The sequence below is a fragment of the Pongo abelii genome, chromosome 16 (assembly GCF_028885655.2).
Source record: "Pongo abelii isolate AG06213 chromosome 16, NHGRI_mPonAbe1-v2.0_pri, whole genome shotgun sequence".
Taxonomy (NCBI): domain Eukaryota; kingdom Metazoa; phylum Chordata; class Mammalia; order Primates; family Hominidae; genus Pongo; species Pongo abelii.
The window spans coordinates 23,283,635-23,300,570 of NC_072001.2; the positions used below are offsets into that span (position 1 = coordinate 23,283,635).

General features: G+C 38.5%; 1 protein-coding gene across 1 annotated transcript in view; it reads right to left on the bottom strand.

The window, feature by feature from the left end:
- The window catches only part of LOC103889494 (uncharacterized), a 147,075-nt gene that overhangs the window by 99,288 nt on the left and 30,851 nt on the right, over positions 1-16,936 (bottom strand). The window contains 1 exon segment of the mRNA XM_063716105.1: positions 7,833-7,878. Coding sequence (XP_063572175.1) covers positions 7,833-7,878 — 46 coding nt within the window.

Below are 16,936 nucleotides of genomic sequence, written 5' to 3' on the forward strand. Positions count from 1 at the left end.
CTCAATACAGGGCTTTTATGGTCCTGGAAATATAGGTGTAGGCATGTTTGAATCAGGGGGCAAGTCTCCCTCAAAAGAACTCCTCATCTTAGAATCACTAAAGGCAACTTCCTTCAGAAGAGTGAATGACCATCCCCACTTCCAGGTAAAATGAACTCCACTAACCACTGAACTAGCGTGGCCAGTCTTCAGTAAGGCATTGAATGGCAGTGAGAAGGCAGGGAGAAGTAACAGCAGGGGGATGCTCATCAGAACTTGGTCCTCTCTCCACTTGAGGTGGGGTGGGTTGCAGACTGGTCCCCACTCCTGCTATGGTGAGGTGGATATTTTGAGCCCCCAATTAATAAAGCAGGAAGGAGTTCAATTAATTACATGGAAAAAAAAGATGTAACCATATTCATACTCCAAGCTCATTGTGGTTACATCCACTTATGGCACTCAACGTGTTTGCAATGTTTCTATAGTATTTTCAGAAATATACTTGCATGATCTCTCCTGTGTAGGAATGGACTCTTACAGATTATCAGTGCTGAAGCTGAGGCTTCACTTATGCACCTCTGGTTTGCAACACAGCTTAGGCATGCACAGCTGCAGATACTGTGGCACGTGGAGACAAAGGGATACTCTGGACACTTCCACTGTCACAACCTTCCCTTATTTCCCAAATAAGGAATTTTGTTGGAATTTCTGAGTTTGCAATGACAAGCATAGCAACTGATGCTACATTCTTATGAAACCTCTCTTAGGACTCTCTAAGGATTCCAACTCTGAGAACTAAAAAGGGCAGCACTTGCTTCTCCACCTCCTTCCTACCCTACCCCAAGCATCTATTTCTTACCAGCCTAGAAAGATTTCTGCCACATTCTCCCAGAGGGACCATAAATTAGAGACCACAGGTAACCCCCAAGGCCCAGAGAGCTTCAGGGGCATCATATCTTCACTCAAGTACACTAAAGTCCTAACCCTTTCACCTAATGTGCATAATTTTAGCAGATTACATTTTATGTCTGTACTATGTGGCACAATACTCTTAACACTTGTGTTGATAATAGATTCCTTTTTGGAATTAGCTAGAGCAGAGTGATACACACACAGAGAAACTCTAGAATGAGATCCTAAAATGTAACACCGTGATCTGGGGTTTAAAATAAATCATTTTAAATAGTTTCACAACTTATTGCTGGAAATCATACTGTTTTGAAATTTGTTCTTGAATGACTACAAGGAAATTGTCAGACCAAAGAAAACTTTAGCTATCTATCCCACTGTGTTGGGCAAAATAATGCACCACCTTGGCCCACAAGATGTCCAGGACCTAACCCCTGGAACCTGCGACTATGTTACCTTACATGGCAAAAGGATTTTTGCACACATAACTAAAGTTAGAGACCTTGAGACAGAGAAATTATCTAGGATTATCTAGGTGGAAGAACAATGCCCAGCTCTGGTCACAGGAAGATATGACTACAGAAAAATGTTCAGGCTGGGTGCAGTGGCTCATGCCTGTAATCCCAGCACTTTGGGAGGCCGAAGCAGGCGGATCACTTGAGGTCAGGAGTTCGAGACCAGCCTGGCCAATATGGTGAAACCCTGTTTCTATTAAAAATACAAAAATTAGCTGGGCATTCTGGTTAGCATCTGTAATCCCAGCTGCTCAGGAGGCTGAGGCAGGAGAGTCGCTTGAACCTGGGAGGCAGAGGTTGCAGTGAGCCGAGATCATGCCACTGCACTCCAGCCTGGGTGATAGAGTGAGACTCAGTCTCAAAAGAAAAAGAAAAATGATCAAACAGATGCAACGTTGCTGGCTTTGAAGACTGAAGAAGGAATCACAAGCCAAGGAATATGGGTGGCCTCTAGAAGCCGGGAAAAAAAGGAAATTAATTTTTCCCTAGGCCTCCAGAATGATGTAGCCCTGCCTATATGTTAATTTTAGCCCAGTAAGACCTGTGTCAGACTTCGGGCCTTCAGAACCATAAGATTATACATTTGTCTTGTTTCAAGCCACTATATTTATAGTAACATGTTACTGCAGCAATAAAAACAACTAATGCACCCACGAAAAAGGTGGTAGATCTAAAAGCCTCATGGATAAAACTCTGAGGTTGCTAATGCACCCACATGCTTGTTTAAAAGGAAGGCTAGACTACGTTGGCACTGACATGCTTGCCTTTGTGTTCAGGTCTCTCTCTCCCTCCTACATGCCCCATCTGGACTTTCAGCTCAGTTAATTCGCATTCACAAGCAGATGTGTCACTCAACATCAAGTGTGATTCAATTCAAATCACCAGAGATGTGAAACATTTGTGTAGTGCTCCAAAATCCCTCCGAGGACTCGGTTGATAAAAATCTGGTACTTCTGGCTAAGTGATATTTGAGTTTGAGTGCCCCAGTAAATAAGCACCCATTTTTTCCCATTCAAGTTTGGAACTAGTGGAGAGACACAGATAGAAATGTCAGCTTCATCGTTGGTAGAAATGGACTGCAAATATGGCTTGAGCTCTCAGTCAAAAGCTGTTGCTAAAGACTGCTGGCTTTCTACTCCCATAGAACTTGGGGGCCTACCCACCAAGAAAAAGCTTGGTCCATAGATTAGAAACCCTTACCCAGGACTGATGTCTCACACTGGCTTGGGACAGAGAAGGGAGAAAGACAGACAAAGCCCCAGTAATTGATCTTTTAAAATAAATTAGTTACAGCCAATTGAGAAAATTGGATAAAAATAAATCAATCTCATTTGAAATGAGATCTCCAGATTTTCAGAATTTCCTTTTAATTCCTGTCATTTCGATTTGGGTCTACACCACCAATGAGGGAAATGTTTTTAAAAGTTTTAATAAACACATAAAATGTCATGGTTAGTGATTGCCTGGGGCCGACACATAGTCAGTAAAGGAATTTACCAAGATAGTAATGAGTCTGGAAAGGCAGATTTATTTAAAGAAAAGGGGAGATACACTGCCAGCAAGCAATGGGCAATACAGCAGAGGGAAGGCTGTCTGCTGTCTGCAAAGAGGCAGGGATTGGAGGGGAGTTTTTTAGGTCGTGCTACTTGGGCTTAATATTTGCCGACAGGATGCGTGGTGCAGGTGGGCTGTGATTTGGATGCTTGTAACAGGATGCCTGTGTGCTAGTGAGCCATTTGCAGTTGACCCTACTTCTCAGAACATTTGTTCCTCTCTACCCCCTATTTCTGTTTCTGCCAGCTAAGCCCATTTTTTCAGTTTTCTTTCAACTCCTTAGGGCTCCACAAATTGCACATATTTATGGGGAACAATGTGATGTTTCAATACATGTATACATTACATAATGAACAAATTAGGGTAATTAGCATGTTCACCACCTCAAAAATTTATCATTTCTTTGTGGTGGGAACATTCGAGATCCTCTCTTCTGGCTAAATTGAGATATACAATGTCTCGCTGTTTACTATAGTTACTCTACTGTGCAATAGGACACCAAAAATCATCCTTCCTTGCTAGTTGTAACTTTCTTGACTAACCTCTCCCAATCTCCACCTGCCCCCTGCCCTCCCCAGTCTCTGGTAACCACTGTTCTATTGCCCACCTTTATGATATCAAGTTTTTTTTTTGGATTCCATATATGAATGAGATTATGTGATATTTGTCTTTCTGTGCCTGGATTATTTCACTTAACATAATATCCTCTAGATTCATCCATGTCACAAATAACAGCATTTCCTTCTTTTTATGGCTGCATAGTATTTCACTGCGTATATATACCACATTTTCTTTATCCATTCATTCATTGTTGGACACTTAAGTTGATTCCATACCTTGGCTATTGTGAATAGTGCTACAATAAACACGTGAGTGAGGATGTCTCTGTGATATACTGATTTCATTTCCTCTGAATATATAATCAGTAATGGGATTGCTGGATCATATGGTAGTTCTATTTTTAAAATTTTGAGGAACTCCATACTATTTTCCACAAACACTGAACTAATTTACATTCTCACTAATAGCATATAAGGGTTCCCTTTTCTCCACATCCTCAGAAACACTTGTCTTTTGTCTTTGTGATAATAATCATTTTAAGTGGAATGAGGTGATATAGTGGTTTTGATTTGTATTTCTCTGATGATTAGTGATGTTAAGCATTTTTTCATACACCTGGGTTGGTATTTATGTCTTCTATTGAGAAATGTCCATTAAGGCCTTTTGCCCATTTTTAAATCAAATTACTTGTTTTGGGTTTTTTTGCTATTGAGTTGTTTGAATTCCTTATATATTCTAAATATTATTTCCTTGTCCAGCTGTCTAGTTTGCAAATATTTTCTCCCATTCTACAGGTTGTCTCTTTACTCTTGATTGTTCCCTTTGATGTACATAAGCTTTTTAGTTTAATATAATCCCATTTGTCTATTTTTGCTTTTATTGTCTGTGCTTTTGAGGTCATATTTTAAAAATCCTTACCCAGTCCAACGTCATGAAGTATTTTCTCTGTTTTCTTCTATCAGTTTCATATTTTCAAGTCTTACATTTAAGTCTTTATTTTTAGTTGGATTTTGTACACGGTGAGAGATAGGGGTCCAGCTTTATTCTTCTGCATATAGACATCCAATTTTCCCAGCATCATTTATTGAAGACACTGTCCCTTCCTCAGTGTGTATTCTTGGCACCCTTGTTGAAAATCAGTTGGCTGTAGGTATGTGGACTTATTTCTGGACTCTCTAATCTGTGCCATTGATCTACGTGTATTTTTACACCAATGTCGTGCTGTTTTAGTTACTATCACTTTGTGGTATATTTTGAAGTCAGGTAATGTGATGCCTCCAGTTTTGTTTTTTGTGTGTCTGTTTGTTTTTAATCAAGATTGCTTTGGGTGTTCAGAGTCTTTTTGTGATTCTATACAAGTTTTAGGGTTTCTTTTTTTCTGTGAAGAATGTCACTGGAATTTTAACAGGGATTGTATTAAATCTGTGTATCACTTTGGATAGTAAGGACGTTTTAACAATATGAATTTTTCCAATCCATGAAAACCTCTTTTTGCACCCTCTTTATTTCATTACTGTTTTATTTAATTAATTAATTTATTTATTTATTGAGACAGAGTCTCGCACTGTCGCCCAGGCTGGAGTGCAATGGCGCAATCTCAGCTCACTGCAACCCCCACCTCCTGGGTTCGAGTGATTCTCCTGCCTCAGCCTCCCAAGTAGCTGGGATTACAATTGCCTGCCACCACACCCAGCTAATTTTTTGTATTTTTAGTAGATATGGGGTTTCAGTATGTTGGCCAGGCTGGTCTTGAATTCCTGACCTTGTGATCCACCTGCCTCAGCCTCCCAAAGTGCTGGGATTATAGGCGTGAGCCACCATGCCCGGCCATTAATGTTTTATAATTTTTAATGTAAAGATCTTTTACTTTCTTGGTTAAATTTATTCCTGAGTATCTTACTTTTTTGTAGCTATTGTAAATATAGCTATTGTAAATTCAAATGATTTCATTAAATTTTTTATCTGTGTTCTTCTGTATCTCGCAAGTTTCCCTAAGATCACTACTTTGAATTCTTTTTCAGGCATTTTGTAAGTTTCCTTTTCTTTGGGGTTACTGGAGAATTGTATTCCTTTGAAGGTGTCATGTTTCTTTGCTTTCTCAAGTTTCTAGTGTATCTACTTTGCTTTGTTTTTTGCTTGTTTGTTTGAGATGGAATCTGGTTCTGTCACCCAGGCTGGAGTGCAGTGGTGTGATCTCAGCTCACTGCAACCTCCACTTCTCAGGTTCAAGCAATTCTCCTGCCTCACCTCCCAAGTAGCTGGGATTACAGGTGTGTGCCACCACACCTGGCTGATTTTTGTATTTTTCATAGAGACAGGGTTTCACCATGTTGGCCAGGCTTGTCTTAAACTCCTGACTTCAAGTTACCTGCCTGCCCCCGCCTCTCAAAGTGCTGGGATTACAGGCGTGAGCCACCACACCCAGCCTTGTGTATCTACTTTGATATCCATGCATCTACTGAATCTGTTTTTGCTTCTAATTTTACAGAGTAGCTTTTATAAGGAAAGACTTTTTCCTACAGATGTGTCCTAGGGTGTCAGCTGAGGAGTGTGAATTCACATTGGTTCTGGGTGGACACAGTAGTTGGGTCTCCATACAGTTTCATCAGCTGTAATCCATGTAGTAATATCTGTGAATGCCTCAATGGCCTAGGCTGCAGGAGTTTAGAGCAGTAGTGGTGCAGCTTTGCCAGAGAAAGGGTCACCAGGCTGGTTCTCAAGCTGGAGGTACATGCACAACTGTGCAGGATCACCTGTTCTTTGCAGGGAAGGGTGCCATGTGGACTTGGATGCAAGAGTCACCACCATTTCACTGGGCCTAGGTTCTAAATAGCTGGGGTTGTGGTGCTGCAGTCATCTGTGTGAGCATGTAAGAATGATAGTGGAGCCTCAGGGATGGAAAGATCAGTGGTTACTGTTCCCCAGAGTAGAGCACACTCTAGCAGTGGCTCCAGTTTTAGGGTGGCACTGTGCCATAACAGCCTGGGTCATGGCAGGTGGGCAGTGCACAATGTGAGCTCCTACTATGAAGCAATGCAGCTGCGGGAACTCCAGGCAGCTCCCTGAAACTGGGCTCAGGGCCTGTGAGGACTGCCGCATTCTCCTGTAGCAAGGACTACATGTGTCTGCAGTGGTAATAGGGGCTACTGGGGGCTCCCTGCTTACCCGACAGGGGAGATGGAGTAGTAGAAGCAGAGTACTTCGCCCTCCTCCCTATGCTGCCATCTTGAGTTACTGTGTGCCACAGGCATTCTGCTATTCCCTTACTGTACTCCAGTGCTCTCCCTCAGACACTCTAGTCTAATTGTAGTTGTTTATTTGTTGTTTTGATCTTTTTGTGTATGAGGAGGCAAGTGCCAAGTACCTCTAGTTAGCTTCTTACTGATAACTAGGAAATGTTTTGAATGGAAAATAGAATGGATTCTTTCTAGTGTCTATTTTTTATTATCATTTTTTTTTTTTTTTTGAGACAGAGTCTCACTCTGTCACCCAGGCTGGAGTGCAGTGGCGCGATCCTGGCTCATTGCAACCTCCGACTCAAGTAGTTCTCCTGCCTCAGCCTCCAAAGTAGCTGGGACTACAGATATGCATCACCAAGCCCAGCTAAGTTTGTATTTTTCGTAGAGATGGGGTTTCACTACATTGGCCAGGTTGGTCTTGAACTTTTACCCTAAAGTGATCCGCCTGCCTCAGCCTCCCAAAGTGCTAGGATTACAGGCATGAGCCAATGCGCCTGGCCTTATTTTCAAATTTCTAAAGCAAGATATTTGAATTTTTATTTTTAGTGTTGACTGATGTAAAATAAGAGTAGGGTTTTGTATATTTCTGTGTGATTTGCTGATGGGTCACCTATAGTATTCCATGACACTGAGGTAGAAATAACAACAGACCAGTTCAAGTAAGTCTACTCTTCCTATGTGACCTTCGAAAAATAATTTTACCTCGCTCAGCCTCAGTCCTCTCACTCGCAACAGAGAAATAGCTGCACCTCAGCTGCCCAGAGACAGGGTGAAAGTCAGGTAACATAATGAACATAAAAGCATTCTGAACTTTGAAGGAGCTTGCTGATATTATATTGTTTCTATGACTTCAGAAATTATTAAACACTTACCAAATTAGATCATGAATGTGATATGGCCTAAAAAGGTAGTATAAATGGAAGATATTTGATATACAAAATCTGTTGTCAATTAAAGAAATACTTAAGTTTTCCACAAAGGGTATTAAGAGACCATTAGTTTTAGAGTACACATTGGAATATTGTAACTTAAGAACATATTGTATTGGATAAAATAATTTTATTTTAGGACTTACATGATTGCTGCATGTCTTGTACCGAATGTTCTGCCCTTCACAATTCCTAAAGGAAAAAAGAAAGAAGAAATAATGATTTCATAGAAGAGGCAAGCATTAAAAAAAAAAAAGCAAATACAAGGCATTGGTTCCCTGTAAAACTTTTACTAGTGCACATTACCCCAAAGATTCAAAGTTTAATTCTAAGAAACTAATTTTCAAGGATCGGGGGCCAAAAAGTCTTGTGGAAGTGTCATATTAAATAAGAATGAATTCTTTAGTTAATAGTAGTACTCACATGCAATTCTTACCCAAGGGTCCATATAACCACTATAATTAATGTACAATACGTGTGTGTCTCATGTGTGAATACATGTATTCTTTTCTATAATGAAAAGGGGAAAAGGTACATGTAGGAGCATTTGTGTAGCATGTCTCCACTAGGACATTTCTCTTCCGTTACTGAAGCAACTCAAGTTAGCAGGGCACTCGCTGTCTTCCTTTAATTAGTACAACAGTCTCTGTTAGAAATTTGCTTGAAGTAACGCTTCCTTTTTTTTTGAGACACAGTCTCACTCTGTCACCCAGGCTGGAGTGCAATGGCTTGATCTCGGCTCACTGCAACCTCCGTCTCCCAGGTTCAAGCAATTCTCCAGCTTCAGCCTCCAGAGTAGCTGGGATTGCAGGCGCACACCCCCACGCCCAGCTAATTTTTGTATTTTTAGTAGAGATGGGGTTACATCATGTTGGCTAGGCTGGTTTCGAACTCCTGGCCTCAAGCAATCCACCCGCCCCGGCCTCCCAAAGTGCTGGGATTTCAGGCGTGAGCTACTGCAGCCGGCCTATTTTATTTCAACCATTGACCTTACCAAATGGGATTCTACAAAGTCATACTGGAACAGCATTCTTGGGATGCTAATACTGGTAAGTTTGAGAATTTTCCAGGGATGACCACCACATAACCTATCTTCCCCAACAGCCACTAGCTCTGGGACCCTGCCACTCATTTTCCAGGCAGAGTTTTCCTTTGGGAGACTGGAATTCCATCCAACGGGTACTTTCCTCAGTCCAGTGCTTGTCTGTCTATATTTTACATAAACTCCTTAAAAATATCTGATCTCTTCATGGCACTTTTCCCAGTTTTTCAATGGAGTTACATATTTTTTCCCTTTATGATTTCCTGGTGAATTCAACGGCAAATTTGGAGCCAGGAGAGCTAAACACAGGCTTAATCATTTTGAATTAAAAGTCAATAGATACTATTACAATTGTTATTAAAATATTTATTTCTATGGGAACAAATAATTTTAAAGTGGATAGGAGGTCATTTTTTTTGCCAGTATGATTTAAATATCAGCCTATATGAAATGATTGATAGAGTCAGCAATGTAACACTCATTGCATATGCTTTCTGATGCTTCCATTTTTCTTGATTACAAAAGGAATAAGTGCAAACCAGTAATGTGCCAAGAAGTATAGAGGTAGACACTCAAAATCCTGTCACCAAGAACTTTATCCTTTTGTCATTTAATCCTCCATTGTTTCTGCCATTTACAGGATTGAAAATCATACTGTTAATTCACCCTAGTATTTGTTTTAATCTAATATTATAAGCATTTTCTCATTTCACTGATAATTCTTTGGAAAAATTACTTTAATGATTACGTCATAGTCCATTATACAAACATTATTTTGGTAGCTTTAAATTTAAAATTTTAAAAATTGTGACAAAATACACACAACATAAAATTTACCATCCTAACCACTTTGAAGTGTGTGGTTCAGTGTTTAAGTATGTTCACATTGCTACGTCGATATTACCTTTCGTGATTACACTGCTTCTCTTTTTCCCTACTTAAAAACTCACATATATTAAAATTCTATTTGGGATGTATACAATTTTAAGTTTTGACAAACCCATACAGTTGTGTAACCACTACCACAACCAATATTTGGAACAATTCCATCACCCCAAAAATGCTCTCAGGTTGCCCCTGTATAGTCAGCCTCTTCCCCCACCCTCAGCTCCTGGCAACCACTGGTTGGTTTTGTCCCTACAATTTGCCATTTCCAAAATGTTACATAAATGGGATCACACCATATGTAGCTTTTTGAGACTGACTCTTTTTAGCATAATATATTTGAAAATCATTCTTGTGGTTGCAGGTATCTATAGTTTGCACCTTTTTAATTGCTGACTGGCATTCTATTGCACATACGTACAACTGTTTGTTTATTCATTCACCAGCTAGATATTTGAGTTGCTTTTAGTTTTGGGTAAGTATGAAAAAATGCTATAAACATTCACATGCAGGATTTATGTTAACAAAGTTTTTCATTTCTCTTGGGTAAATACCTAGAAGTGGGATTTCTGAGTCTGCTCTTTTTTATATGATATAAAAATTATTTGCTAAACATCTTTAGGTTTTCATTTTTGTCCACACATACAATACATATTTAGAAGTATTTTAAAACAAATCCCAGTCCTTTCATAATATCAATTTTTCATGTATGAGTTTTTAACTCTTGTCTGGCTAAGTATTATTTAATTAGTTGGATGCATGGCTGGCATATGATTCAATCTTTGCATTTCATACAGGAAAGGCAATGCTGCATGATATGGTACTACTTCTTTTTCCTCAAAGCTGTAAACACACTTCATTGACCCTTGACATTGAGACCTGCAGAGGAGAAATCTGATTATTCCTTTGCTTGTATGTTTTATGTTTCTGCCTGAAAGCTTATAGTACTTTGGTTTTGTTGTGTTAGTATTTGATATAAAAGTTAAGTTATAATCAGGATGTATCCAGTCATGTGTTTCATCAGTCTTTACCGAAAATGGTGAGCCTTTTTGAATGGAATACTCAAGGTCTTTATTTACAATGCTGCTGATTATTCTCAGATTATGATTTTGATTACTGCTCTTGTTCCATAAATGCCTGTAATTCTGATGCTGGAGCTCCCTCTCTCTGCATCTATTATTTCTTCATTGGTCCATCTATGACTTCCTCTTATAAATATATATATCTCATTTCGTTGACATTTTCTTGTGCTTATAAGAAATCTTCTACAGATATTCCTCCACACTACTGATTTTAATTTTCTGTAGTGCTTATTCTGTATTTTATTGTGTCCGGTACATTTTTAATATTAACTTCCACTCTTTTTCCTTTGCAGTTTTTCTCAAACTCTCCCTCCTCCATTTCCATTTCATACCATCTTCACCTGAAACTTTCTGTTCCAGCTGCAACTTGTACCCCTTATCTCCTCACATCTTGTGTTTTTGAGGTGGTTCAATCCCTAATTAGATTTAGAAGGCTTTGGGAGAGGGACATTTTGGAGTGAAAAGAACAGCATTATAGCTGCCTCCAAAAACGTTACCTAATTTGTAGTTAAATCGTATTTAGGTAGATGCGCTTTCTTGATTTGTGGTTCAGAACATCTTCCCAGATTATCACAATGGGTTGGCTGTGTCTTAATATTTTGTAACAATGCATATTTCTGTTTTTAAAATTTTGTTATAGGTATTTGATTCTTAAATGTATTAAAATCTTGCTAAGAGTACATCAAATTTTAAACATTCAAGCAACATCAAACTGGGAGGCTGGTAGAAAAAAATATATTGGTGTGGAGAAGTCTTTCTCTTGGTCAAGGAGAAATGACTCCATTCTACTGGGAAACAACAGCTATGCCTATGGAAAAGGTCATTCGCTTACATGGCCTACTTCATTTTGCTTTTTATGTATGAACAAAAGAAGAAAATAAATAATAGGAAAAGTGAAGAAGTAATTGAAATTACTCTCTTATTTTGGAAAAGCCCCAGTTGAGGGAAGTTGCTAACAGGTTAGGGAAGTGATAACCAAAAAGCTTTTTGTACCATGCTGACTTGCAGCTATAAAAAGCTTTTGATGCTAATTTCAAGGGAACAAGCAAATTAGAGAGTCACAGGTTAAAAAATATATATTTGAATTGACGGGAATACTGGAATACAAAAATTGTTGAAACAATAAAAATGGCATTTTCTTTAAACATTTTCAGAAATAATTTTTCAGATGCATTTTTAGTAGCTGCTTAATTTTAGCTATTTATATTAAAAACTGTTCTTGTAAAAACAAACTTAAAACTAAAAAGTAAGGAAAGAATATATGAAAGGTGTCTTATGGCTGTGTCTCAGGCCTTCAGTGTAGACCATGTGTATGGCAATGGTCTACACTCCATTGCCACCTGCTGTGTCCTAATTGTAAGCTGAGTTTCCAGGAGTCACTAATTTGCATCTTGAGTGTTGAGCCGGAAAATATAAACCTGAAAAGCATGTACAACTCTACTACAAATCCCACTACAATTGCAGCATGGTGATATGAAAAACAGAGCATTTTATGTCACGAATTTTCAAAACATAATGCACCATTTTGGACTCATTCTTCCTTCAACAATGTCTTATGGTGAACCTACTATGTACCAGGATATGGATGTAAAGATTCAGGGAGATTACTTCTCAGTTTCCTTTGTAAGTCAGTAGCAAGGTTTTTATTTTTAAACCCAACCACCTGGTGACCATTTTTAACATTCTATTTTACTTTGTCCAACCTAATACACAGTAAACCCAGTGACTGGCCTCTATTGATGTGGCTTGCTTCGGTTACAATTTAGTATGAAAATGAATGACTACTTTATGAAACAGGCATTAAATGAAATGCAAGTTATTTTAAAGTTAAGGACATTGGAATCCTAATTCCCCAAGCAGGAACCTGCCAGCTTATTCTGGAATAATTCCTTTGGGCCAAAGCAACTAAGTTGCAGAAATATTACTTCAAAGTTTTTAATTTCATTGTAATTAGTATATGCAAGAGCTAATGATTATCAGGAGTGTTTGAAAATTCAAGAACATCATTTCACAATTATGTATTTTCTATCCATTACAACATTCGTAACATCCTGTATTGAAGAGTTTTGAAGTCATAAATTTATGAATATATAAAAAACATGTTGATTCCACATGAGGATATATTAAAAACATTAATAAAATTTCCCTGGAGTTCATAGCACTATAATTTATTATATTCATTTGATGGTATATTGGCTCAAATAATGGTGTCATAAAGCCTGAGAAGTATGTGTTTTGAAGAATAAAAATATTTTAATTTTTAAAATAGTAGTTAACTTAAACCTGTGTTTCCCATGATTGGCACTTAACTAGAATATCAAGTTACACACTTCTGCAAGAGAAAGAGACATTCTGGCTGGCCTGTGGTTTGCAGTGCAAAAGAACTGATTATTTAAAGTAATCAAATTCTGAAATAACTTTATCCACAAGAAATATATGAGGAAAATAGCTACATTTGCTATTTTCCTAAATCATGAATACCCTAAATCATGAATTTGAAGGAGCACACTGATGAAAAGGGAAGGCACTAAAATGCTTTCTAAAGCTTTGGGATGGCTTTCAGTTTGGTTTTATATGTAATCACCTCCATATTCCTCTTCCAAGAAAGACTGACCACAAGCATTCAATATTTATGAAGACTTAATAGTCTCTAAGGCAGTTCAAGGATAAAGAGACCTGATAAGCATTCCAAGGGAAGTAGGTTTCCTTCTTAAAAAATCTCAGAGTACTTCCAAAACGACAGTGAAAGTTCTTAATATGGGAATGGGTCAGGAATGATCAAGATTTGCAGCTGCCTAAAATGTGGGGAGCAGGAATGAGTGAATTATTAAAGAACCTGCTACCATGCTTTTGAATTAATCTAATTTCACTACAGCCAAAAAGTGGTGTTATTGTCCCTGTTTCTTTTTTGTTTTTATTTATTTATTTTTTGAAACAGAGTCCCACTCTGTCGCCCAGGCTGGAGTGCAATGGCGCAATCTTGGCTCACTGCAAACTCCACCTCCCAGGTTCAAGTGATTCTCCTGCCTTAGCCTCCTGAGTAGCTGAGATTACAGGCGCGCACTACCACGCCCGGCTAATTTTTGTATTTTTAGTAGAGACGGGGTTTCACTATGTTGGTCAGGATGGTCTCGAACTCCTGACCTCGTGATCCGCCTGCCTCAGCCTCCCAAAGTGCTGGGATTACAGGCATGAGCCACCGCTCCCGGCCTGTCCCTGTTTCTTAGACACGGAAAAAGTGGGTGTGCCACAGGTCTGACCCCATGCCAGGAACCAAGCTGGGAGAGCACATGCAATGACATACACTTATCTTACTTCTGAAATACCACAGAAACTATTATTCTCTCAATTTATGCACATATATGCAAATACATATATACACATTTGATTTAGGATGTTTTCTACCCTCAGATACCTGTTTAAGTTAGATGAGCTCAGGGAGCAGGCAAATTTGGAGATTCTCAGGCCTAAAAGCAAATTTCAGAATGTAGGCTAAGGTTTGTGTAGAAATAGACTAAAGAATGCTATATTAGTCCTAAGAAATGAAAAAGTTAAGCAAATACTACATCAGAAATAGGAGAGGTAACTGAGTACATGGAATCATATTGTACAAAAAATCTTCTGCAGTTTTTCTCTTTCTCTGAAAACTGTTTTTGAGGGTATCCATGTTAACAGATGTAACTCTAATTCATTCACTTTTAGAGATCTGTAGGAATCCCATTTTATAAATATACCAAAATTTATTTATCAATTCTCTTTATTCTTCATTGATCAATTTTCCTAAATGTTGATGAAGATTGTTCCAAATCTTCATTTGGAAGTTGGTTTCAAATTTTAAACTGCACCCACAGTTCTGCAATGAGCAATCTTACACCACCATGTTAGGCATATTTACACATTTCTCTGGGATATATACCAGGGCAGGCACAGAATCAGTTATGCTCTTACTAGTTTGGCATTCAGTTTACCCTTTGCTGTTGGCCCCATGGATTTCCCTTAATTTCTTGTAGGTTCAACTTTAGTTTTGTTGTTGTTGTTGTTGCTTTAAATGTATGTCCTATTTTGCCTGGCATTTCTAGTTTTTTTTTTTAATTAAATTAAATCTTCTATTTAAAATAATTGCAAATCGGCTGGGCACGGTGGTTCATGCCTGTAATCCCAGCACTTTGGGAGGACAAGGCAGGTGGATCACTTGAGGTCAGGAGTTCAAGTCCAGCCTGGCCAACATGGTGAGACCCAGTCTCCAGTAAAAATACAAAAAATTAGCCGGGCATGGTGGCATGCGCCTGTAATCCCAGCTACTTGGGAGGCTGAGGTGGGAGAATTGCTTGAATCCAGGAGGCAGAGGTTGCAGTGAGCCGAGATTGTGCCACTGCACTCAAGCCTGGACAACAGAGCGAGACTCCATCTCAAATAATAATAATAATAATTGTAAATCACATACATTTGTTGGAAAATAATAAAAAGAGACCCCATGAATCCCTCCAAGGTAACATCTTGCAAAACTCTACTACAAGAATACAGCTAGGAGACTGATATTAATACAGGTAATGTACACAACATTTCTATCATCACAAGAATTCTGCAAGTAGCCTTTTATAGCTGCATCTCCTCTCCTCCCGTCCTTAACACCTAGCAACTACTGTTCTCCTTTTCTATATTTTCTGTCATTTCAAGAATATTACATAAGTTAAATACAGTATGTAAGCTTTAGAGACTGGATTTTTATAACTTCATTGTAATTCTCTGGAGATTCACCCAGATTGTTGTGTCTATCAATGGTTCATTTCCATTTACTGCTGTGTAGCATTACCTGGTATGGATGTAACACCATTTGTTTAATGATTCTCCCACTAAAGTGCATTGGGATTGTTTCCACCTTTTGGCCACTGTGAGTAAAACTGGCATAAACATTCATGTACAGGTTTTATTGTGAACCTAAGTCTTCATTTATCTGAGAAAAATGCCCAGGAGTGCAATTGCTCAGTTGTATGGTAGTTGCATGCTTATTTTTTAAAAGAAACTGCCTATTTTCCAGGATGGCTATATGATTTTACATTCTCAGAACCAATGTATGAGTAACACTCTTTCTCTGCATCCTTGCCAGTATTTCATGTTGGGGACCTTTTGAAAGCTATTCTGATAGGTAGGTAATGATATCTTATTGCAGTTTTAATTTGCATTTCCTTAATAGCCAGTAGTGTTGAACATATTTTTATGTGCTTATTTGCCATCTATGTATTCTCTTGGGTAAAATATCCATTCGTGTCCTTTGTTCATTTTCGAATTAGAATGTTTGATTTTTAATTGTTGATATTTGAGGGTTCTTAATAGAGATACTAGTCCTTTGTTAGGTGATTTTCAAATATTTTCTCCTGTTGATCTCATTTGTTTATTCCTCTGCCAATACCACTGCTCTCATTACTGCAGCCATATAGTAAATCTTGATATTAAGTAAGCTGATTCCTCCCACTCTATTCTTTTAAAATGTCTTTTAAAAATCAACAGATACACACCCATAATCCCAGCACTTTGGGAGGCCGAGGCAGGCAGATCACTTGAGGTCAGGAATTCAAGACCAGTCCGTCCAACATGGTGAAACCCCGTCTCTACTAAAAGTACAAAAATTAGCCGGACATAGTGGCACATGCCTGTAATCCCAGCTACTCGGGAGGTAGAGGCAGGAGAATCCCTTGAACCTGGGAGGCAGAGGTTGCAGTGAGAAGAGATCGCACCACTGCACCCCAGCCTGGGCAACAAAGCGAGACTTCGTCTCAAACAACAACAACAAAACACCAACAGATAAAATTGTATGTATTTATCGTGTATAATATGTGATGTTTTAAAGTATCCATACATTGTGGAATGACTAAATCAAACTGACGTATCCATTATCTCACAGAGTTATTTTTGTGGTGATAATACTTAACATCCAGTCTCAGCAATTTTCAATAATACAATATATTAACTACAATGACACTGTTGCACAATAGATGTGTTAAACTTATTCCTCTTCCCTAACTGAAATTTTGTATCCTTCCACCAACACATCCCCAACTCCCCTCCTCAATCACCCTAACCCCTAGCAACTGCCTTTCTACTCTTTTTCTATGAGATCAACTATTTTAGCGTCTATATATGAGTGAGATTATGTGGTATTTGCCTTCCTGTGCCTAACTTACATCACTTAAATACTGTCTTCCATGTTCATCCACATTGTCATGAATAATAGGACTTCCTT